This window comes from Theobroma umbraticum, unplaced genomic scaffold, assembly GCF_002168275.2.
Source record: "Theobroma umbraticum cultivar Fairchild unplaced genomic scaffold, ASM216827v3 scaffold_56.0, whole genome shotgun sequence".
NCBI classification, from domain to species: domain Eukaryota; kingdom Viridiplantae; phylum Streptophyta; class Magnoliopsida; order Malvales; family Malvaceae; genus Theobroma; species Theobroma umbraticum.
The window spans coordinates 3,506,781-3,530,752 of record NW_018397256.1 but is presented as its reverse complement, the minus strand read 5'-3'; the positions used below and the strand labels follow the sequence as shown (position 1 = coordinate 3,530,752).

At 33.2% G+C, this 23,972-nt stretch overlaps 2 protein-coding genes across 2 annotated transcripts; both read right to left on the bottom strand.

The window, feature by feature from the left end:
* Positions 1-1,274: 1,274 nt before the first annotated feature.
* LOC110410428 (pumilio homolog 5-like) lies at positions 1,275-16,672 on the bottom strand. Its single transcript, XM_021420095.2, has 10 exons — positions 16,431-16,672; positions 13,693-14,424; positions 11,921-13,362; positions 10,757-10,898; positions 10,522-10,629; positions 7,454-7,666; positions 7,234-7,344; positions 5,244-5,438; positions 3,995-4,166; positions 1,275-1,767 (listed from the first exon to the last, which is right to left on the bottom strand). The coding sequence occupies exons 2-3, from the start codon at positions 14,332-14,334 to the stop codon at positions 12,958-12,960; spliced, it is 1,047 nt and encodes a 348-aa protein (XP_021275770.2). The 5' UTR covers positions 14,335-14,424; positions 16,431-16,672; the 3' UTR covers positions 1,275-1,767; positions 3,995-4,166; positions 5,244-5,438; positions 7,234-7,344; positions 7,454-7,666; positions 10,522-10,629; positions 10,757-10,898; positions 11,921-12,957.
* Positions 1,677-12,813, bottom strand: LOC149527505 (pumilio homolog 6, chloroplastic-like). The gene is made up of 10 exons (XM_089782550.1): positions 11,921-12,813; positions 10,757-10,898; positions 10,522-10,629; positions 7,454-7,666; positions 7,234-7,344; positions 6,678-6,752; positions 5,244-5,438; positions 3,995-4,166; positions 2,190-2,262; positions 1,677-1,767 (listed from the first exon to the last, which is right to left on the bottom strand). Exons 1-10 carry the CDS (start codon positions 12,811-12,813, stop codon positions 1,677-1,679), a joined length of 2,073 nt encoding a protein of 690 aa, XP_089638676.1.
* Positions 16,673-23,972: the final 7,300 nt, after the last annotated feature.

Here is a 23,972-nt window from a genome sequence, read left to right as displayed (position 1 = left end):
CGCTGGAGCGAAATTCCATTCTCACTGCAGCGAAAATGAAGCAATTTGTAATACCAAGTTAGGAACAAATTCGCTGCAGCGAGAACACGTCAGATAATGAATATTCCTGTACGGGTTTCTAGGGCAAGCTAAAAAAAAAAAGAGGTATAAATAAAAAGTTTTGCACTGAAAAAGAGGGGGGATTTGGAGAGACCATTTTTGACAAAAGGAGGCAAGAACAAAAAGGGAAAGAGGAAGAGGAATCAAGAGCTGGAAGATTCAAAAGCTGCAACACAATACTTTCTCACTCTAGATTTGATTCTCTCTCTCTTACTCTTTTTGTAAAACAATGTTTTTGTTTCTTGAATTGTGTACTTTCATTGTGAATATATTGAGCTAGAGTTTTTAATCTAGGATTATGGTGGATGCTATTGTGTAGTTGGACTTTAGATTCTTCCTCTATTTGCTTTTACGAGAATATCAATGGTTATTCAAATTTATGCTTATTGTATCATCAGCAAGTTGAATATGGAGTTTTAGATGAAGCCTAAGAAGGACAATCTAAAAGGATCCAAATTTAAGTAATGTATGTTCATCTCATATTAAGAAATTAAGTAGGTGATTAATTAACAGGATAGACATATACCTATTAATCATACATAGTCACTATAAGTCCTAAACTTAGTGAACTTAGCTTTAGTTAATGTTCTATAGACATATAGATAGTTAATGAAGCTACGGAATTGTATGATAACTCGACGACGTACCACGCATGCTTAGGAAACCTAGACTAACATTGATTTTCATAGAAAGTAAGTAGTTGATTGATCTTGTATCCTTACAAAGCAATAACTGAAACTATAGTCCTAGACCTTAATTATATTGTTTCCTCACTACTCATTTAACTTGCAATCCTTAAATTAAAGTAAACTTTTGAGTAACTTTTATTTCAATTTTAACAACTCGTACTTCTTGTTGCTTGTTGCTTGAATAAAACTTAACTTGTTACAATTTTAATAATTAGTAACAAATAGTAATTCAATTCCTCAAAAGATCGACAACTCTACTTATTATTATATTACTCGTAACAACCGTGTGCACTTGCGCGTAATCCTTGCTGATATTTCACGTTTAAATTTTGAGTATAATCTATATCAAGCAAAAGATTTATTTATTTCAAAACAAGCAACACAACAGTTTCAAGGATGCCATGAATTCTCTTGTCCCTATTTATAGTTACCATCTGTGAATGTCATGGCAGCTTCAACTTCTATGCAAATTCACAACGAAGGATGTAAATTCCAGATCCCATACTCTTTTTCTTTTCCATTAAAACCACACATGCATAACAGTTGCAGTAAATAATTTTACAGCATCAGGAAGGGCTTCCTTCCAAGTTTCTAGTTCCAAGTAATTCCCCTTAAAAATATATTGCAATCTCCTACATAGAATCCCATAATTCTATTTTTCCTTTTTCATTTTCTTTTTCAGGTAGAATAATTATGCTACGCAAACATAAACATGGATAGATATACATATATTTACTGGTTGAACATTATAAACCCTGTCACTGTCACTAATGATTGAAACTTCCTGCAGCAGGGGACATCATTGGGCTTAGCCATCTGACACCCATCGTTAGATCCACCAGCCGAGGAACCCATGTCAAGACTTCGAACCGTTCAATGAACAGGCCTTCACTGCAATGCTTTCCCAGCCTCAACAGCACTTGGAGGACATCCCAGAAACTCCCTTAATGTCTGTATCAAGACCCTGTAGTCTGATTTTCTGTACGCAGGAGAAGAATAGACTCAAAATAGTTAACATCCACTATGGTCAAGCATCTCATCCTCCAAGAAATATAGCATGGAATATAACCACTTTTTGACTATTATTATTTCATGAAATGGGAAATGACTGCTTTATATGTTAAGTATCCAACATAAAACCAATAAACAATAAACCTAAATCTTCAAGTCTTACCAAGTCTTATGAACTTATATGTTAAGCATACAATGACACATAATGACTAAGCAATCAACTTGTAAAATTCATTTTAGGTATCAAGTTGCTCCTCACATAATTATTACAAGTGTTTGTCAGAATATTATCGGCAGCAAGAATGCTACCATCACGACCACCATGCACACCCTGTCACCACCTTACTCTACCCCTACAACCATTAGTAAGATCATTAACACCATCATCACAATATTATAAGCAGCAAGAATGCTACCATCATGACCACCATACCACACCATCTGTCACCACCTCGCTCTACCCCTACAACCATCAGAATATTATGGCTCCAATACTATAAATACTACCAACACCCTTGCAGCCTCACCATTACCAATGCCGCCGAAATACGATTGCCACCATTATTCCCTTTGACACTTTTCACTACCTTAACCATCAGCAAAATTACAAACATGAATATCATGATTATTATCGGCATCAATACCAGAGTATAATCATAATCGTTACAACCATAACCAATATCACTATACATTATTTCATCTAATTTTCCTAAACTATATGTTTAACTTGGTGTATTATCGCTTCACCATTGTTAATAACTCTCGTTCAAACTTCAGTAGCTTTAGCTATCCAACATTTCAATTAAATGTTTCAGCTAAAATTTCAGCTCTTGAAATATTCAATTCTTTCAACTGTCAGTTTTACCAAACAACATTCAGTCTTCTGATGCCTTAGGCAACCAAAAAATACAAAAAGAAAGAGTATATAGAAAGGAAACCATATTTCTATCTCAAACACCTTACAGTATAATTGATTCATTCACATGCAAATGATTATTTGCATCAGCAAGTCATGCCTCATCAGAAACTCGTATCCTACCCTCTTAAGTGTTCTAACCACATACATGCATTCTAGCCACCCAAAACTTCATCTGAGGGCTCCTAAGTTCATTTCTCTCAACCATTTTTGTTGTCCCCCATCAAACCCCCACGGTTTCCCTCTCAGAGGCTTCAATACCCTTAAAATGGAACACCCTCTGTTTTTGAGAACTTCTTGTTGTTTTAACTGGATTAATATGGTTTGGTTTCTTGAAAACTGATTTTGAAGATTCAAACATACACTCACCCAAAAAAAGAAAAACAAAAAACCATTCTTATTGTTCTTGTCAAGTGTCATAAAAAATTGTGTTCAAAGGAGGCAAACTGTCCCCAACCCACACCCCCCCGTACAAAAAAATAAAGAAGCAGCCCTTAAGTCCCAACAACCATTCATCCTGCCATAGTTTTTGTTTCTGCACAACACTTTTGTAAATTCAAACATACCTTCACTCAAGAAAAAAAAAATCATTATTTTTGTTCTTATCATCAAGGGAAAAACAACCACAGAAAAAGAAAAGGTGCACTTCGGTTCCTGATCAGCTGTGTCTGACCACCTCTACCATTTTTTTCACTCCACCCTGGCTGGCAAATAGTTAAAGATTCATCCAGTGAAACAAAACCACCTTCCAACACTTAGATAATTCACAAGCCTTTAAGTCATTAATTTTGACAGATAATCTAATATTTTATTGGCATTTTTTCAAGATGCAGCCTTTTAACACTTTTATCTACTGATGTGCTACCTAGTCTTTTAACACCTTTATCTACTGATGTGCTACTTATCATTGTCCGTCCACTCAAATATCATGTTCTTGTACCCTCACCACTCACTTATATTTGTTATTGTTCCCATTCTTCATGGTGACTTTAGAAGCTTTACTTCAAGACAAGTAGATAACATCAATGCATTAGAAGATGCGAACAGATTTGAAAATATTAATAAAGTAATTGGCCTTCAAAGGAAGAAGTAAACCCATAGGGCTAAAATGGTTCACCAAAACACAACTTCTTGGCATGATAGAGATAATTAACAACGGCATCAAGCTAGAAAAAAAACTTATGAGCAGAAAGAAATATACCACAAAATTTTTTAAAAATTTAGGAAGCATAAGTCAAAGCAAGAGTACAAGCAAGTCAGTGAATCTATTAGCACATACCTTCTCCAAATAGCTGCTCAAACCGAGCAACAATGTGTTTTCCATAAGTATATTTTTTCAAAGCATGAGCATGCAATCTGATGCGACTAAGCAGTACTGCTCGTTGATTATCTGTACATGTTTCAAAAATCTTCTGGACAACATAATTTGCAAATTGGTCCTTCATCATTATCTGGAACATTAAACAATTGAACACATTAACTAAGTGCAATAGAACTTCATATTCAAAATTCTCACATCAGATGCGGTAAGTGCTATCAATCTATAAACAATTATGATTTAATTGGATGACAGAATAATGACTTCAAGAAAAACAAAAATCTGAACCTCCACAAGTAGGATGGAGTTGGAAAAGTAAGACCAGGCACAAAAATGTTACAAGGAGCTTTTTCTTATTTGAGACCAGCAGACATCCAATTTCTATATGTCATGAACATTTAACTAGCATGTCTAAAATAAAACAATTGTAGAGCTGAAGAAAAAAAAAACCAAACAAACAACATATTTCCACAAAGATCACTCCATAGCAATAGAGTGAAGTCAAGCATTTAAGAACATGACGCCCATCAAGTTTATTATATTTAAGACTAATAAAAAGGGAAAAGGTAAAAAACACAAAAAATTCATCTTATACACATAATTTACTTCCAAGAGAAATTGGTAAGGGGTTGGCAGAATGTGCTAAAATCAGATGCTAAAATAATAAAAGCCATTCTCTTTCAAAGTCTTTTCTGTTGCTTTAATTTATCACAAATATGATGAAAAATAAATTAATATATACATGTATATACACTTACATACTTAAGTAAGACTTCATTTTGCTTTTAACAGACAAACTGGTGTTTTGACAAGCACCATGGAGGTGTAGTACGAGAGAAGAAACAGACAGGCAGAAAAAGGAAGAGAGAATTAAGATATTGGCAAAGAAAGAAACAACTAGTTTTTTTTTAATGCCAATCTCAGATTTCCAGGTGATGGAGCAGTCATTGGTTCTCTCCCTCTCCTCACACAACAGACACATATTGAGGTCAATTCTTACTCATTTTCTTTAATATCTTAAATTAAGCAGTAAAGTCATATGTACAGCACAGCTCATTCAAGTTCACAAAGGTATCAATTGTTAAATATGAATAGGAAATGTAATTCATGGTAGAAATCTTGCACATAATCCAATCTGTTTCCTTCAGGCTACAGAACATTGTTGCAATTTATACAACCATTATTTATCATAAGCACTATAAGGACTCACCAATAAATTATCATTTCCCTCAGTATGTCCAACAATCTCCTCAACTATTAGTTCTCGTTCAGAGGGACCACCATATTCCAAGCATTTCTCAATAACATTTGATGCAAATTTATGCTGGCTCAGTTGCACAATATACCCAGACAACTTGCTAATAATTTTGCTTCTTTCTTGAAGCTTTCCCCTCTCCAATACATGCTGCAAATGATATGACATTTAGATTGACATCAACAATGGAAAGAGGAAATTATAACAGAAAGGATATCTCATTCATGCAGTTGGAGAAGGTATACACGGAATTTGAAAAAGCCTTCATTCTTCAAATCAAGAACATTAAAGAAAAATGAGAATCAACTAAGACAAAAAATCAGAGCATGAACAGACATGCACAGGTACAAAACACACACATGTTGAACAACAGTAATAGGATTGAACAGTGCTTGTGTCATGGTGTGTCAGTGTGCTGGGTCCCATATTGGATACATGCTAAGGTTATCTTCAGCATATATAAAGGGATGATCATTTCATCCAATAGGCTAGTCTTTTGGTTTGAGGCCCAAGCCCATGACAATGGCCCTAGGGGTACTATCATGTGGACTTGGAGGCAGTACAATGCAAGACTATGCAAGCAGGAGTGAACTGAGTCCCACATTGGATGTGCTAGAGTGATCTTGGGCATGTGCAGAGGGATGCTCACTTCACCTAATAGGCTGCTCTTTTGGGTTCAGGCCTACGCCTGTGACACTTGCATCCTCCCAAAACAAGCAAAATTATGAAGTATCAGACTCATTTCCAAACAGCTTTCCCGATCTACATGCCCTAAGTTCATTCAAGCCTAGAAATTTAAGAATCGTATGAAAAGGGTAAAAACTACTACAAAGAAAGCAACATAAGTACCTCAGATTCATGAACAGCCATCACAGCCTAAGATTTCTACAAAAAATAATGCACTCTCCAGTCGCAGGCAATAGACAAAAACTGCAATTTATTACTGACTAGACCTTAAAACATTAAAATAAAAACTGGTAATCCTCTTATTCCTGATGGCTTAAGGTTAGCACTAAAGCAGGTAAGATCTTTTTCAGGTCTGGTAGTGATCTCTGGTGTTCCCACAAGACTATTTCAACAAAAGCACAAAACTAAGTAACAAGATGAAAATAAAACAACCAACTACTAATTAGTGGCTGATAAAGGATAACTAGAATATTTAAGCATATGATCTATAATAACGTTAGTTTGGGAATTCGCTCTTCATCATGGACTAGGGTTACATGCTGTAACTGTAAATACTTTATTTTGTTATATTATTTGGCATTTTGATGTTTGAATATTCAAATTCTCTCTCCCTCTTCTAAGTTCTTTCTTTCTCTTTCTTCTCCCTTTGCTCCATCTTTCTCTCTACTTTCTATCTCTATCCTGTCTTCTCTCCCCTCTAACCTTATTGCTCCGTCTCCTACTCTTTATTCTCCTGTGCTGCATCAGTAGACCATCAGGTTTGCTAACCAACCCTAACTAAAATAAACTAAGATTGTAGTAGGAAGATATAGCTTTATGGTTTGAAGCATTGACTACATTGAACAGTAAAAATAATAAACCAAACTGAAACGAAGTCAAAGTTTCCTGAACACAGTATTATGGTTAAAGAAAAAATATTTAAGTGCCATTAGAGCATCTAATCCTGATTAGAATTCTTTATTTGGTGATGAAAGAATCATGTCCGTATCGCCTCAAATATTTTGGTAACTGATGTAACAAAACACATTTTGGAAGATATTAATAAGAACCCAAGCTGTATATCTTGTTGCAAACAGGTATAAACTATCAAAATTACAGTACTTTGTAATGAATCGAGTGCCCTAGCTATCTGGGTATATCAAACACATAAATAATTACTGGAAGAATCAAGAAGCAATCACAAGTTCCAAAATTGACAAGCTTTGAACCAGACAGATATTAAAATTGCAACCAACATGAGCCAAAATGAAACACTAACCTGGGTAACATAATTCCCATATTGGTCCTGAGCAAGAGCACAAACAGATTCCAAGATTTCATCCACTATAAACTGGCATTGCTGCTCGTCTGTGCAATGTTCTAAAACCCTCTACAAGAAACAAAAAAACAGCTCCATAGTGTTCTATGGACAAGAAAAGGATGAAAAAGGAGAAGAAAAGAAGGAAAGCTCCAATAGCTCCACCTAAGTGTAGTCTTACCTGTATGACACGGCAACCATAAGGATGAGTAGAAAGTGTTGCAACTTGACCATGAAAAGCAGAAATTATAAACCCAATTTTGTCTGTAGGGACACTCTCAATGCACTTTTGTATGACATGATTTCCATTTTGATCACGTACACATCTCATAACATGTCCATCCAGTTCACGAACAAGCTGAGCTTTTTGTTCAAGATCAATAACTTCAAGTGCCTAAATGCGCATATAAAGTCAAAACTAATTTTGGTCTCAGAAAGGAAAGCGACAAGTATCAATTCTTAAAAGAAGCAAATACTTGATATCTGTCGAACAAGATAGTTTTATGTTCTATAATGACAATTATCTCAGAATCTAGCACGCAAAGCAACCTATATTATCCCAAACATTAACTAAAAGCCTCCTGGAAAAGAAAACAGATGAAAAAACTGAAAAGAATCACCTCCTGATATTGGCAAAAAAAAGTGTGTTTCCAGAAATTATGATATTTGTTAACATCATCTTCAAATAGATGAAGCAACACACAAGCACAATAAACAAACATCCACACGATTAAGTTCAGAATGTAACTATATAAGCAATGTAAAGCTATGCTACCAATCGGCCAAAGCCAACAGATTACTAAATGTATTTTCATCTATCCTAATGAACAACTGCAACCAACCCTGCCACCAAAACAACAAGACAACAAAACCTGCTAAAGGTAAAGAAGGAAACAGATATATATATACAGCAGTTGCTTTTACACATGGCAGATGCACAGAAATTGTGAACTTTTGCATGTACCACAAAATAGAAGAACACAGAAACTTTATATCCAAGGCAATTTACGTATTTAATCAAATTATGCACAATAATCCAAGACAAATAAGTTAAGCAATTTAACTGTTAATAATACAGTAAAAACTAGTACATTGGGTCAATTTATTAACCAAAGTATAAAAGAACTACCCATATATCCATGGATTTTACCAATATACCAAAAGTTCAACTTCCAACTTTAATAGAAACAGTAGCATACTCTAAATTTCCTTTAATAACTGTCTTTTTTTCTACAAATAAACGCATCTGCATATGAGTAATGTTATGACTTGGCCTAAGGCCCAACCATCTAAGAAGCCCATAAAACGCACATATGGCGAGGCGCCTACGTGGCTATCAATAGACACCACCTGTCCCTGAACGGCCAGTCATCTAAGAAGGCCATGAAACCCACATATGGTGAGGTGCCTATGTGGCTGTATCAATAGACACCACCTGTCCCTAAAAGGGCAGGCTAAATAGGACAGCTATGCACATTAGACTTGGCAATTTTGCACACGACACGTTAACAAGACACGAAGTTAAGCAAGTTTATGGTAATTTTGTTCTGTATATTAATCGTTTCAACACGTTTAAGACAACAATTGCACGTCTTAAATGTGTCAAACCTGCTTAGCCAGTTTAACTCAATTAGTTAATCATGTTATCAACCCATATAACTAGTTCACCCATTTATGACCGATTTAAGTAACCTGTATAAATTTTATCTAATTTTATTAATATATTTTTTCTATTTTATAAATAGGTTTGTAGCATGACAATGAAATGTGGCAGTGACAAGAGTCTTCAATCTTGGCTCTTGATGTTTTATTATGTGGATGGATCATGAATATTATTTGGATTTTATTATGGTACTCTTATGTTGACGCTGATGTTTATGTTGGATTTTTATAATGCTTATGTTGATGTTGATGGATTTTTCACATAATGGATATTATTGTTTTGTTATGGATGTTTTATGATTATTTGTTTTAAATTTGAATAATAGAGTACTATTTTATTTGTATATATATATTATAATTAAATTATTAACAAAATATGTTTTAATTTAACCGTGTTAATCATTTAAACAGGTTAGCAATCATGTCTTACCATAATAAATTTAATCCGACCCATTTAATAGACATGTTAAGCATAAATTGTCGTGTTACACTTTTAATAAACATATCCATGTATGTGTTTATGACCTTGACACGTTTAATTAATCATATTGTATTTGTGTTTACCCATATAACTATTAATACCTTATGTTTACACAACACGGTTAGCACACACAAACACAAATTGCCAAGTCTAATGCATATGATCCCAAGTACAATTTCCACTCCTCACTCTCATGCTCCCTCTTTTCTCTCTCATCTCGTCTTCTCCTTCCCTCTCCTCTCTCTTCTAGACACCTACTGAGTTAAGCATGGGAGAGGGAATCACCAGAAAATCCCCTACCTACCTGATGTGGGATTGAAGCACCCTGCCTACTTCTCTAAAGCACTTGGTGAGACACAAACACCAAGCTTTAGTCCAGAATGATCCAGTTGAGGTCCAACCCCTCAAAGGTATCAACAAGTAACAAATAAATCTGCCAAGATGTAGATTACTACAAAAAGATTCCTATGGCTCTAATATGAAGACAGAATTAGTTATGAAATAGAAAAGTTGGGGCCCATTATTGATCCTCATTGCTACAAAATTTCAACAAATGAATCTAAGAAACATTTTAGGTACACGAAAATCAGCATCCAGTACACTTCTGAAAAGCACAATCATACATATTACCAGTATAAAAAAGATTCACTGGGAAGAAATTCTTCAGTATGTTTTGAAAAGAGCATATGAATCTTCTTAATCAGGAATAGACTTAAACATGATAGGTACATTTATGCACAGAATCTACCAGAGAAGCACTATATTATGTACATATAATTCTATTTCTTGTACCTAGTAAAATATATCTCAAGATTCTAAGCATTCTCCTTAGAATGGACTTTTCTTTTACATAAAGAATATGTGGCATGTTGTATCAGAGTTGACTATGTCTACAAAACAAAAGTAAATAACAAAAGAACAACCATCAGAACACATTTCGGGAAAGCTAACTCAGACTCCTACCTTTTTGACATGCAAGAAAAGCAGAAAATGAAAGGTAAAAGCCAGCAGCCAAGACAATTCAGATTTACAAGTTTAAAGATGCACAGGAATGGGATAAAACATATGCTTGGCACCAATTAGTATGGTGTAGAGATCAGAAATACCTTTTGTATTACACGACAGCCATACATTTGCAGACTAAAATTCAAAATCTGACCAGAAAGCTTATTGGCAAGTTCCTTTCTCTGCTCAGGGCTTCCATACTCAAAAAACTGCATATAGACAATGTAAAAAGATTAACTCAGAAAACCCAGATAACCTGCAGTTACAAACTATACAAAATGTGGTAGTTTATATATATATATATATATAAAGTTTGGTAGGTATTTTGGAACACACCTTCTGAATAACGTAGTTACCAAAGACATCAGTCATTAGTTTGGAAGCATGTGGAAGAACTTCTTTGAATACAGATGCCTTCTCCTCAATGCTACAATTTTCTAACTTTTGCTGAATAAATCGACTCCCATGTTGATCAGCACTATATTTGAAACTTCCTGCTGTTATTTAATGTTCCAGTGCCAAAAATAATAAGGGTAAACTACACAAAATACCCTGTGGTTAAGGGTGAAAATTTTGCCCCTTCAGATTCAAAAAGTGAGAATTAAGTACCTGAGGATTTTTCCTTTAGCCACCAGATTAACACTGTTAATTAATCCCACTCACTTTCAGCCATGTGGCCAACTTTTTTCTTTCCTCATCCATTTTCTCATTTGCCAGAAACTTTCAACTCTCTCTCTAAGCGTATGTAATTTCTCTCTCTTTAATCATCCACGGTTTCTAGCCAAAAGAAGAAAAATCCTTCCAAAGCTAAGGCTGGAGCATGGCTCCAAGTTTCAGCTGTGCACCCTCCCTCCTCCCACCCCTAATTTGTTCCTTTTTTTTTTTCATCTTTCATCCTCATCCATACCTTAATTTGACAAACTAGTCTAAAAGGCTCTGATCAATTTCATGCAAATGAAAGTTTTGAAAGATTCAATTATTTTGGAAAGTGGAAAGTCCCTATCATGATTGTTGCCTTCTGTGTATACAGACTTGTAGAATGATGGGTATGTGTTCAATTTTGAATTTGGGAGTGGCAGCATTAGATGGCTATTTTGTTTCACTTGTTCTTAGGATTTTGATTCTGTGTGGATATCTTCTGATATTTGGGCCGGAAGAATATAAGTCTAGAGTGAGAAAGTCAGATACAGTAAAAGTGAACAAAAGAGAAGTCTAATTTTGCTTGTATTAGCTTTTCTTTTGATATGGTAGAATTGAAATCAGCATAAAAAAGAAGAAGTTTCCAGTAACAGGCAAAACATGTAACCCTCGCATGTCTATAGAGTTAACATGTCAAGCATATTGCAAATGCTAAATGACAAATACACAGGGTGGCTAAGTGTTAGAATTTAACCTTAGGCAGCAATTGTCTTCCATGTCAAACCACAAGGGAGTTTTTGTAATTTACCCAATAAATAAATAAATAAACAAAATGAATATTAATTGCAGTCTAGAACTTGCCTGAATTCAACAACATGTCCTACAATATCAGATAGCTCAAATCTTCGGCCTTTCCCAGATTTCAACTCTTCAAGAAAATTATATATCTGGGGGTCATTAGAACTCTCAAATCCTCTTTGAGGTTGCCATCCAGAATATACACCAGAACTAGCTGCAAATCTAATGTCATTCTTCCCAACAGGAACACCTGTCCCTGCTACTTGAGATCCAGGCATAAATGGACTAGCAAACGACGCAGACGGATATTGTATCATGTTTTGAGGGTTTCCAACGTAATGAGGGCTCATCAACCCTCCTCTACCTGTATTCAGATTACTTGATCCTCCACCTCGCTGATGTTGTAATTTCTGATCCTCTGTGCAAACAGCAAGGTTAGACCCTTTATGAGAGTCAAAACCACTATTCTGGCTCCCAACGATGCCACCCCTAGCCATAGGGTCATATTGACCAGAAATACCATACGCTTCCCCAAATGGCTGTTGGAAACATTGCATATAAAGTGGGTCACCAAAGGAAGATTGGGCTGCATATCCAAACTGCCCATAGAACTTGTTAAGGTGTTGCATATCAGCTCCATTTGCAATGCTTCCACCAGATGAAACACCAGGCATCTGTGAATTGAAGTTTGGACCCATAGAGCCATCAAAAACAAATGGAATAGCACCACTAGGTGGGTAAGTGATAAATGGGGGAACAGCAGAAGAATTAAAACCATATCCACCTACACCATACTGAGGAGAAGGTAAACCTGGAGCTTGAACATTTGTATAAAACGGATTTGGTGTAGTCATGTATCCTGCAGTTGCATAAAATGGTGGTGTGAACCCAGATGACTGGAGTACCGGCTGTACCTCAGCTGCAAACTTGGAGGGGGCTTGCATAAACTGATCCATGCCAATGTAAGCACCATTTAGTCCCTGAGGAGTTGATTGGGACTTGGCAGTTTGAACCTGAAATGGGTTGCTTGGTTGTTGTAATGGTCCTTGGTGTTGGACCAAACTATTCTGGTAGTGACGTCGCTTTTGTTCTTGATTCTTTTATTTATGATTTTCAGAATTTTGCAGGCGCAGGGTAGATATATTAAGATCTTTCATCTCACACTCAATAACAGAAACATCTGAGCTACTAGCATCGCCAACAATAGCTTCATCCTTCAGATGGATATCTCTATCATGTAGAACTCCTTTTTGAAGATAAGGCACGGCTGATGCAGTTGCTGTACAAGGATGGGACAATGAGTTTGAAGTAGGCACAGTCTTTTGATCAACTCTAGATGATAGCCCTCTATCTGTGTCCAAAGTTGAGGTAATAGTACTTGCAGCAGTAATAGAGAGGTCATGCAGGGAATTGGAATCACCGTCACAATAATCTATTTCTGTTATTCCATAACTTAGAGGTTGAGACTGATTATATACAGGTGATGAAATGCAGGGGAAGTTTTCCTGTAAGTTTATAACCAAAAACTTATCAGTTACAAACACACAACCCAAACAAAACAAAGTGAGAACTTGTAAGGGATTTCAACAAACTTTAGGCTTTACAACCACCTCACTCCCCACACCACTTCCACCCCCCCCACCCCCCCCCCCCCCCACCCCCGACCGAGCTCTCCCAAGAAGAAGTAAATAAAAAACTTCCGTGCGGTTATTGTCAATTGATGCTGGAGTGTTTCCAATCTCAACAAAAGAATGACAAATGCACCCAAGCATGCTAATTAATAATCAGGGAATTTGACATGTTGCAACAAATAAAATTGTTACCAAGATCTTTACCTTTACTAAATTGACAGGTTCTTTCTGTTGGCCAACCAGTGAAGCCACATCCTGTCCAAACAAAAACCCATTAGCGCTTTCTATCAAATCATCCGAAGATTGATGGGGCGACTGATCATCCTCTGGCACTTCATTGTGTGTAGAAAGAGAGCCTTTTGAGAAATGCAAAAAAGTATCACCACTGTCATCTATAGAACTCAAAACCTGATTATTGCCAAACCTACCAATATGACGCTTGAGATGCTGATTCCTCCATGAGATAAGTGGAGGAGGAAGTCTAGGGTTAAGATTGACATTTGAACAGTAATATGCTATGTAGGCTGGATGAGCACATAACTGTTCTTCAGACTGACATTTTGCTAGTGCACTGTTCAAACTAGCTGAGTTCACATTAACGGTGGGGTTTTGCTGGGATATAAGGTTATCTATGGCCAAATAAGAACCCTCCATGCTTGGAGGAGCACTTCCACTACGATTAGGGACTGCCTCTGTTCCACTTGGAAGATACCTATGACCCCTTTGAAGCAGTCCTAATTCTTCTGCTGCGAGATTAGTAGATGATGCTGAAAATGCTGCAGCCTCCTGATGGGTGGGCCATTTTCCACTCATTTCTGAAATTCTAATTGGACTCTCAGTTGCCATGAGAAATTTGCACCGCTCCTTCCTTATAGTGAATGATAAGAGATCTCACATAGTCCTTTGAATGGCAGCCAAATGATATCCAACTTCAATCTAGAAGAGATGAAAACATTGCAAAATTTCTTAGACTAAAGACTGGGACAAGTACTGTTTTGACAATTTTCAGAAACAAGGAAAAAAAGTACTAAACAAGGTGAATTCACAATATAATAATCGACCTAATATTTGCAACCTCAATAACTAAACGCATATCAGAACAAAGAACTATTTAGCATAATTCCAGTAACTAATAAACAGGATTGCCCACAAACTCATAGCCAATTCCTTATCTGCAAATTTAGAAGATCAAAGAAGTATTATAATAAATATATATATAAATATATGTATACATATATTTCCAGTAACTAATAAACAAGATAGCCCACACACTTAAAAGGTCAATTGATAATAATTAATCAACTTAATATTTGCAGCCTCAATAACTAAACTTATACCAGAGCAAAGTATCATTTAGCGTATTTCCAGAAACTAATAAACAACTGCCAACGAACTATAACAACTTCCTTATCTGCAAACTTTAGAAAGATCAAGAAGAGTATTATATATATGTATGGGGTAATAAACAGGATAGCCCACAAACTTATAACCTAAATTGACAATAATTAATCAACTTAATATTTGCATCCTTCAATAACTAAACTTATACCAGAGCAAAGCATTATTTAGCATATTTCCAGTAACTAATAAACTGGACTACCAACAAACTATAACCACTTCATTATCTGCCAACTTTAGAAGATCAAGAAGAGTAGTGTATATATATATATATATACATATATACACACACATACTACTCAAAGAGTGTTATATATCAGATTCACACAAAAACACAAACACAAGGATGAGTATGCATTGCACACTTTAAATATGAGTATCTAATTCTACTAGGTGAAGATCAATCAGAAATAACTCCATTCTAAAATTACTTTTAATAACAGAAAAATACTCCTGATGGCAACACTAACACTTTGCAAATCCTGAAAATGGAATTCCAAGAAATTTAGGCATAAAAACAAAACCACAAGATTATGAATATTGGCAGTTCCCTCATTGATATTGTTCATATTTACAAGTAAAAGTAAGTGTTAATTAAAACAACCTCACCACAAACACCATGAGATCAACAAAGCTGATAAGCGTTAGCACATATATTGGTTGCTAAGAAAAGCTGCAAATCATGAATTCATCAATTTGATATTGGGCAAAAAGTAATGATGAGTACAATTCATGTTCAAATGGGTGGAGAACAGTACAAAAGACATGAGTTATTAAACAATTAGACTCATTAATGACTAAAGTCGTCTAATAAAATAACTTGGATATATTTAGAATATTCAATTCATTCAAGATGCAAGAAGAACTTTGCTTTGACTTAAATTTCTATCTTAAAAGGGCCGCCATGAATCAGACAGATATCATTGCGCACGTCAAAGTAATGAAGATGACAATAGCATTTAGATTAACAAAAATATAATAAAAAAAACTTTTTTGAACGATTACCAGACAAAATCATGCAACCTTTACACTGAACCAATCCCAATAATAAAAACCTGGAAACAAAAATAACACCAGCCATGACCCAAATTACAGACCACAAGAAAATAGCAAGAACTCTAAACAGGAGAATATTGATACCCTGTTTCCAATTCAGAATCTTGTTATCCTGGTAATTACCTCTAATTACAGTGAAACTTCCAGCGGCAAAGAATATATGACCAGCAATTTCATTAACCCAGATTATACAGAGCTAATGAATCCCAGTGCTAATTTGATTTGAAACAACTAAAAACAGAAATAGCTATGTACAGTCCATTGATAAAAACTAAAAACAAAATTTGAGAAGAAAAATGTTTGAAGAGCTAATTGAAAGTCAAAAGGAATGAAAAACCCGTGAAGAAAGATCATGCAAATAATAGAAAGAAATGAAAATAGAAGCAATAGTTAGTGAAGACAAAAACTAACTTTTGAAACCCTAAGTGAACTTTTAAAAAGGAAAAACATGAGAAAGACTGAGCAAAAACAGTGGAAGATTCTCTTACCCAGATACACTGATGCCGCAAAGATTCACTGTTCAAAACCCCAAGATTCCTTCTTTCCAGTTTCCAGAGAGGGAGAAACAAAAAAGACTTTGAGAGAGAGAGGAGAAGCGTTCAAAGAGAGAGAGACTGAAGGAGTTGGCTCTAAAATGACAAAATTAGTTTTAGTCAAGGGCAATTTTCTCTTTTCTTTAAAAAAAAAAATGTTGCTATAAACAGGAAAAAAGCGCTAATGCCAGAGCACGACATTGGCTTAAGTTTGAGCTCCTGTTTGTTGGTTCGGAAATGGACAAAACAGCAAGTCCTTGCAAAAGCGCGATTCGCACCATTGTCATTCTGCAAATAGGTGACACGTAATAATTATAATTTTTTTATTCAAATTATTCGTAATAATTTGATCATGTTCTCATCATAAAATAATTCTTTTATTGTTTCAAAGTAAATTATTATATCTGTATTTTTAAAATAAATAAATTTTTACAAATAATAATTAATTATATATTATTAATTAAAATATTATTTATTATTTTATATTATATAATAAATAATAATCTTATAAACGTCACATACATATAAAATGATAAATGATATTTTTATTAATATCAATTAATCAACAGTTGATTATAAAAATTTATTTGATCTAACTTAAACGTAGATGAACTTTTCACTTAAATAAATTATCAATGAGATGATTAAATTATGAATTATAATTTACAAATAAGATATTGGGAATTGATCAAAACTAAATTATTTTTTTCATTAATGTGTTCGATAGTGTGATTTTTCTATAGAAGAATAATATGAAGTGGGCTTACTTTATGCTACGATTGTTGAGTATTAATTATAGGAACTAAATAGCAGATAAAATGAGCATAGTATTTACGGAGCTGTGCAAATAAATTATATTTCAGTGAGCAAGAGGCAAGAGGAAATGAAAAATCCAAATTTGAAACATCTGTTTACTAATTTTTGAGTTATGTCATCATTCATGTTTTCACAGCACAACAGTGCCAATATCCTCAGCCATGAAGGATTGTTAATTGGAAAATCACTTTCTAAATCATTGCTTGACTGTTCACATTGACAAAAAAACTGCTTTTTCGCAGCAAAGCCCAACTTGGAGTCCTTTTTGTCTACTTGATTTGAAACGTTTAATGCGGATGTTTTCTCTCTTATTATAATTTAGATCAAATCAAAAGAAACTCTACAGCCCAAGAATGGGGGAATTTTATTAACTACTACTCTTGGAATATATAAGATCCATTACTTTATTCTTTATGTTGGATTTAACAATGTATATTCATATACCTTGTATTCGTAAATGTTGATGCTCGAAAAAAATCTTTAAATTATTTTAAAAATTTAAATAAATTATTATTTTTTATTACATTCAATAAAATTTTTTTATTTTTATTTTAAATTAAATAATTTTTTATAATTAATAGTTAATTAATTAAAATATCATTTATCATTTTATGTACATGTGACATTAACATGACATTGACGTGAAGAGTGAAAATACTGTCACATAGTCAAGTCATCATGCCATGTTATCACCTATTATAGTATAACGGCATATGACATCAGTAACATATGACATAAGATGATAAGTAGTATTTTATCTAATAATAATTAATCAATCATTAATTATAAGCGATTATTTGACTCAAAATAAAAATATAAAAACTTAATCGAATTGAAAAAAAATAAAAATTTATTTAAATTTTTTAAATATTATCTTTTTAAATTAATCTAATATTTATAGCATCTAAATTGGGAAATTTGCCTTAAATTGTGTACATTTGAATGTAATGCAATCAAAACAAGTAGATATATTAAATTTGATTATTTGAAAATATGATTTACTTAACTTAAAAATTAACCAATATAATTTACAAAACTCGAATATTAAATTAGGTTGCATATCTGGGCAAAAAGATTTTAAAGTGTGTAATGATTGAGATTTCTTAAATCAGTGTAACTTGATCCAAACTAAAGAAAAAAAAAAATACTATCACGTCTTAAGCCATTAAAAAATTAATATAAAATTATAAACATGTAAACTCCAATAACATGTGGCTTAGGCTGACGAGAGAAGTGTGAGCTTATGCTTTCATTTCTCTGTTACTAGCGTGGTGTCTGTGTGCTTTGCTCGAGATGCTATAATTTTTTTTTAATTTATTTTAGGATGTTTCGAGAAATAGATATGTAATGATAATTTCATCAAAAAATAAAATTATTGATCAAAAGGTCATATATACAAAATATTTCGTTATAAAAGATATAGCAATGTATTTATAGCTATCTTGGTGGTGGGATTGGTTGTTCTGCTGTCTTCATGTAAAAATGAAAAAGCTTCCTACTGCGCAATTGCCAATAACTTTTTTTTGCAATTTGTTATATACACAAGTTGAATGAAAAACTTACACTTGAATTATGGATATCTAATAGCTTCTATCCAAGGTTGCTAGTTTCATACAAAAAGGAAAAGGTATTTTGATTTGTAATTGCTAAAATAACAAAAAGTGAACAAAAGGCTTGTAACAAGTCATTTGGTTAGAAATGCTAACTTGGCAAAAGTTAATAGTGATATAAAAAGACTTTAGAATGTGAAATTCTTAGAGATTATGAAAAAATGGATGTGTATAATAAGAATATATTATAATCAAAATGCAATTTTAATAATAGATGTATATGGAAAAACAATAGTATCACTTAATTGGCTTTGTAAAATTGCAATTAATATAATATTCAACATTTAAATGATTACAGTTCTATCTATAGGTTCAAATTTTGATACTGAAGAGCAATAAATGATTTGTGAAATTGCAATTAAACAATTGTAATCTACAAAGTGAAAGTAAGCAACAAAATTGATTTGTGAAAGTAAACGTGACATAATAGTATAAAACGAATATTGTATTTTGCAAAAAAATAAAAAATAGAACAACAATACCAACAACCAAAAAGTAAAATCTATAGAAATCAAAAAGTGATAACAAGATAAAGCAGAAGGTGTAAAATATGTATGAATAAGTAGGAAAAAGTAAATATCAAATCAAAATGTGAGTAGCAGCAAGTCTATAAACCATAAATAGAAAATATAAAGGTCAAAGCTATAAAGAAGAAAAATTTAATTAAAATGCTATGTATGTGCTTGAAAAATACTGATGAATAAATTTATCGATAGTTAAAGCTAATAAATAAATAAGAGTCAGAAATTATTCGATCATGGCATAAAATCTTCAATACAGTCAAACTGATTTACTATAGGTTTGTTAAATTCCAAAAAAACTATTATAATAAATAAGAAATTGTACATATGCAGGTATAATTTATACTATCAATAAAGTAGTAAAGTATTTCATAAAAAACATATACACTACAATGAACAGCCACCTAACAAAATGTTAGAACCAACCAAGGGATATTCAACCAGTTTCAATGCCCCAAAGCAACTTAAACACACAAACAAATGCTAAAAAAAGAAAAAAAAAAACAAAGCAACTTACAATAGTATTTCTAAATATAAATTAATGAAGCTTACATAACTTTCGATCACATGTACAAAGTCATCCCCAAAAGTAATTTGATCCACACTAATAAAAATAAATACTTTGTAAATTCTTAAAAAAATGAGCAGAAAATGATACATGCAGTAACAAATGTGAAAAGAAAGAAAACTTGTCTTTATTATAACTAATTTATGTAGACAACCAAACAAATTGAACCCCAATTCTCAAGACTTCATAATAGCAGCATCTTAATAAACCAAACTAAGCATTAATTACACCATTCTATTATGACTCTAATTCTAATTTTAATAATTACTATCTCATTCTCTTTTGTTTTATACCAAACATGACATAAGGAACTATCATGTACTCACTATAATACTAAATATTGCAATAATACCATTAAATGCATCATCAAATTAGTGTGTGTTTTGGTAAATTGAGTAGTATGTCCACTGAAATATCTAGAAAACCAATCAATAAGAAGATTTTGGGTGACATTACATCAATTTATGAAGAAAGTATTTAGCGAAGAAAATGAAATTAATCTAGACATAAAGAGTAGTATTTAGCTAAAAGTCATAGAAAAGGAAATCTAATGTCTATTATAGTAAAATTGACAAATTTTTTTTTGTTTATTTATATGTTAAATACTATAGTTTTGTTAATATAATCCATAACATTCAAATAATATTATATTATTAAACCTTCTACAACTCAGCAATATTATATCACTTAGCAAATAATATTATGTTACCCATAACTACTTTTCAATATTATTTTAAAGAACAAACGTTCTTGCGCTTAGCAAAAGAAGTACCCCACTTTTGTTATATCAAGATGAATAATAAAGCATATTATAAATAAGTTAAAATAGTTAAAATAAATAAAATATAACAAATAAAAACAACATACCGTGAAAGTTATGCTGCATGATAGATGCAAAATTTATGTGTTTTGATAAATAGAGTGTTGTCTAGGCGATGCACTTAGGCTAGCATGATTTTATGTTTCATGGACATAGAAATAGCATAATTTAGTAATAAATCTGTTCAAAAATAAAAATGTTTCATGTATTGACAAATGTAATCCACCAATGTATTATTTGAAATAAACTATAAAGTTTTATTTGTTTGATTGAAAAGTTTCCAAACTATAATTAATCATAATATTGTCAATTTAAGAGTTCTCTTAAACAAAACATAGGATACAATAGAATTTAAAATTTATTCAATTTATCTCAATTTGTGCTTAAAAAGAGCATAATATATAATAAGCACCCGAGCATTTGACGTATTGGTTGGTACATGATTCTCCTACTTAAAGAGTAAGATTCAAATCCCCTTTCTCCAAATCCAAAAAAGAAGAGTGTAATGTATAATAATCTCATTTCTACTTAGACAATTTCATAATTGTAGCAAGATAGCTATCAAGAGAAATGTACATCTATTAATTTCCTACAAAACCATAATGGGAAAACCAAAAGTATTAACAAAGAACTAAAACAAGTATGAAGAAAAAATTAGCAGCATTAACAAAAAAATTAAAGTATAATGAAATTATCCAAAAATAAGAAGTCATAAAAGAAAAAAAGTTAAAAAAAATAAAAAATATACTCAAACTATGAAATATTAGTTATCTCCTGCATACTTTTATTGATGATTTATAGCATTCATTGTAGCACCATAATGAAGCAACAAAAGAAAAGAAGAAGTAAAATCTTGGTAATAACAACTATGGTTCTTAAGTGATAAAATGATAGATAAAAAAATAATGAAAACAACAATAAAGTTTAAAGCATAAGATCCCATATAAGCAAAATAGTATAATGGTAAAATTTTTTTTTAGCCCTAAAATATGAGGTGTTTTTAGAAATAACCTTTCAAATAATTTTCATTGTTTTTAGGCAAAAGAAGAGATTTGGGACAAAAATGCCCTTAATGAGACATGTTCATTGATGTGCATTCTCATACACGCATGTTAGCAAAAATAAATCTGCATAGAATTTGTTCTCTCTAATTTTGTGCAAAACATCCATTTTTTTTCGAGAAGCTTATGCAAAATAAAATAGTTGCAAGAGATGGGTTTTTAAATATTTCAGACATCGTTTTTCAGACAGTATAAGAATGGTGATATTAAATCGAACGAGAAACCGATCGTTATGAATCCAAAGCTTCGAGAATGATGTGAAATCAGAAATCCCTGATACTATGGTGATTTGAAAGAAGGAAGATGTGAATCCAATGTACAAACTGGTCATGCTACAGTAGGTCATATGTGACACAGCTGTGTCACGGCAGAGTTTATAGTTGGTGAAACGTTAGGGTGGGAATGTGTGACACGTCATGGTGAGCATATGAGACACAACTATGACACGACAAGGTTTAGAGTTTGTGACACGCTATAGAGGGAATATGTGACATGACAAAGTGAGAATATGTGACATGGTTTGAAAGGAATATGTGAGATGACATGGTGAGAATATGTGCAATGCTAGTGTGAGAATGTGACATGCCATGGTGAGAATATGTGAGATGACAAGGTAAGCATTTGTAACATGGCTATGACATAGTAGGGTTTAGAGTTTATGACATGCCATAGAAGGACTATGTCACACAGCAGGGTGAGAATATGTGACACGACTTGGAGGGAATATGTGAGATGACATTGTGAGAATATGTGACATGTCAATGTGAGAATGTGACACATCATGATGTGAATATATGACACGCCAAGGTGAGAATGTGTGAGACCACATGGAGAGCATATGTGACACGGCTATGACATGGTAGGGTTTAGAGTTTATGACATGCCATGGAGGAAATCTGTGATATGGTAGGGTGAGAGTGTATGAGACGACATGGTGAGAATATGTGACACGGTAAAGTTCAAAGTTTATGACACGCCATAGTACGAATGTGTGACATAGCATGGTGAGAATTTGTGGCACAACATGTTGAAATTGAGTGAGACCGCATGGTGAGAATCTGTGATACGGATAATGAGAAACTGTGACACGGCCTGGTGAGGATCTGTGACATGGCATGGTAAGCATATATGTGACACGCCATGGCTTGAATATGACATGCCATGGCTTGAATATGTGACACACCATGGCTTGAAATAGAAAAAAATGTGAAAAAATAACAAGGAAACTGTTTGAACTTCCACTGCATGCATATTATAAGGCCATCACATTTTATTATGTTTTTAGAATTTGCAAACGTATGTATGAAAGAACTAAGAGAGTTTGATTTATTCCTCATTCCCAAAAGAACCAGAGTGTTCGACTTCGTTCTTTGCAAGCTTAACGACATCACAGTCACAATGTGGGTTATCTATAAAGAGGTCAGTTAGTCTTAAATTAAAACTTTCTTCTATTAGTTCATTTTTTGTTGGGTTACTGTGATATGATCTTGCTTTTGCATTTGTTGTGTTTTAACTATTTTTTTCTTGGTTTTATATTTTTTAGATAAATTATGGAGATCGAGAACTACAACATTTTTTTGTTGACACAGTTTATGGTTATACCAAAGTTTTGAAAGGGGTTTGTGTCTGCATATTGTGTAACACGAACTATAATATTTAATTTGATGTGTAGTGGGTTAACTAGTTTTTAGGGTTTTTAACATGTCACCACATTGGGTATTTTAAGGCAGCTCGTGTAACAAATCAATAATTATAATGATTGGCATGTCATGACACGGCACAGTTGACGAGTCACTACATTGGGTATTTTAGGCCTGTTCGTGTAACGAGTTAGTAATTATAGTGATTGGGTATCACAACGACATGGCTTAGTGTTGGCATGTAACAACATTTGTCTTGGAATGTTTAACATGTAACATAACGCGTAACAAACATTTTACTTGGTATATATAGCATGTAACAACGTTTTACTTAGTATGCATATTGTGTAACAACATTTATTTTTTTCTTCAGTATACCGTGTTGCACATTATGGGTTAACTCACCCGTGCATGTGTGTTATGTTTTGCAGATGCTATTCAGAGAGTGTGATGATCTTGAC

What these genes read in the sequence shown, in the direction of transcription:
- LOC149527505 (XM_089782550.1), bottom strand. Translation starts at nt 12,813, where the DNA reads ATGGATCAGTTTATGCAAGCCCCCTCCAAGTTTGCAGCTGAGGTACAG. An exon ending in GCTGTCGTGTAATACAAAAG is followed by an intron (nt 7,667 to 10,521) that starts GTATTTCTGATC and finishes ATGCGCATTTAG; the next exon opens with GCACTTGAAGTTATTGATCT. An exon ending in ATGGGAATTATGTTACCCAG is followed by an intron (nt 6,753 to 7,233) that starts GTTAGTGTTTCA and finishes AGTTTATTTTAG; the next exon opens with TTAGGGTTGGTTAGCAAACC.
- LOC110410428 (XM_021420095.2), bottom strand. Translation starts at nt 14,334, where the DNA reads ATGGCAACTGAGAGTCCAATTAGAATTTCAGAAATGAGTGGAAAATGG. An exon ending in AACCTGTCAATTTAGTAAAG is followed by an intron (nt 13,363 to 13,692) that starts GTAAAGATCTTG and finishes ATAAACTTACAG; the next exon opens with GAAAACTTCCCCTGCATTTC.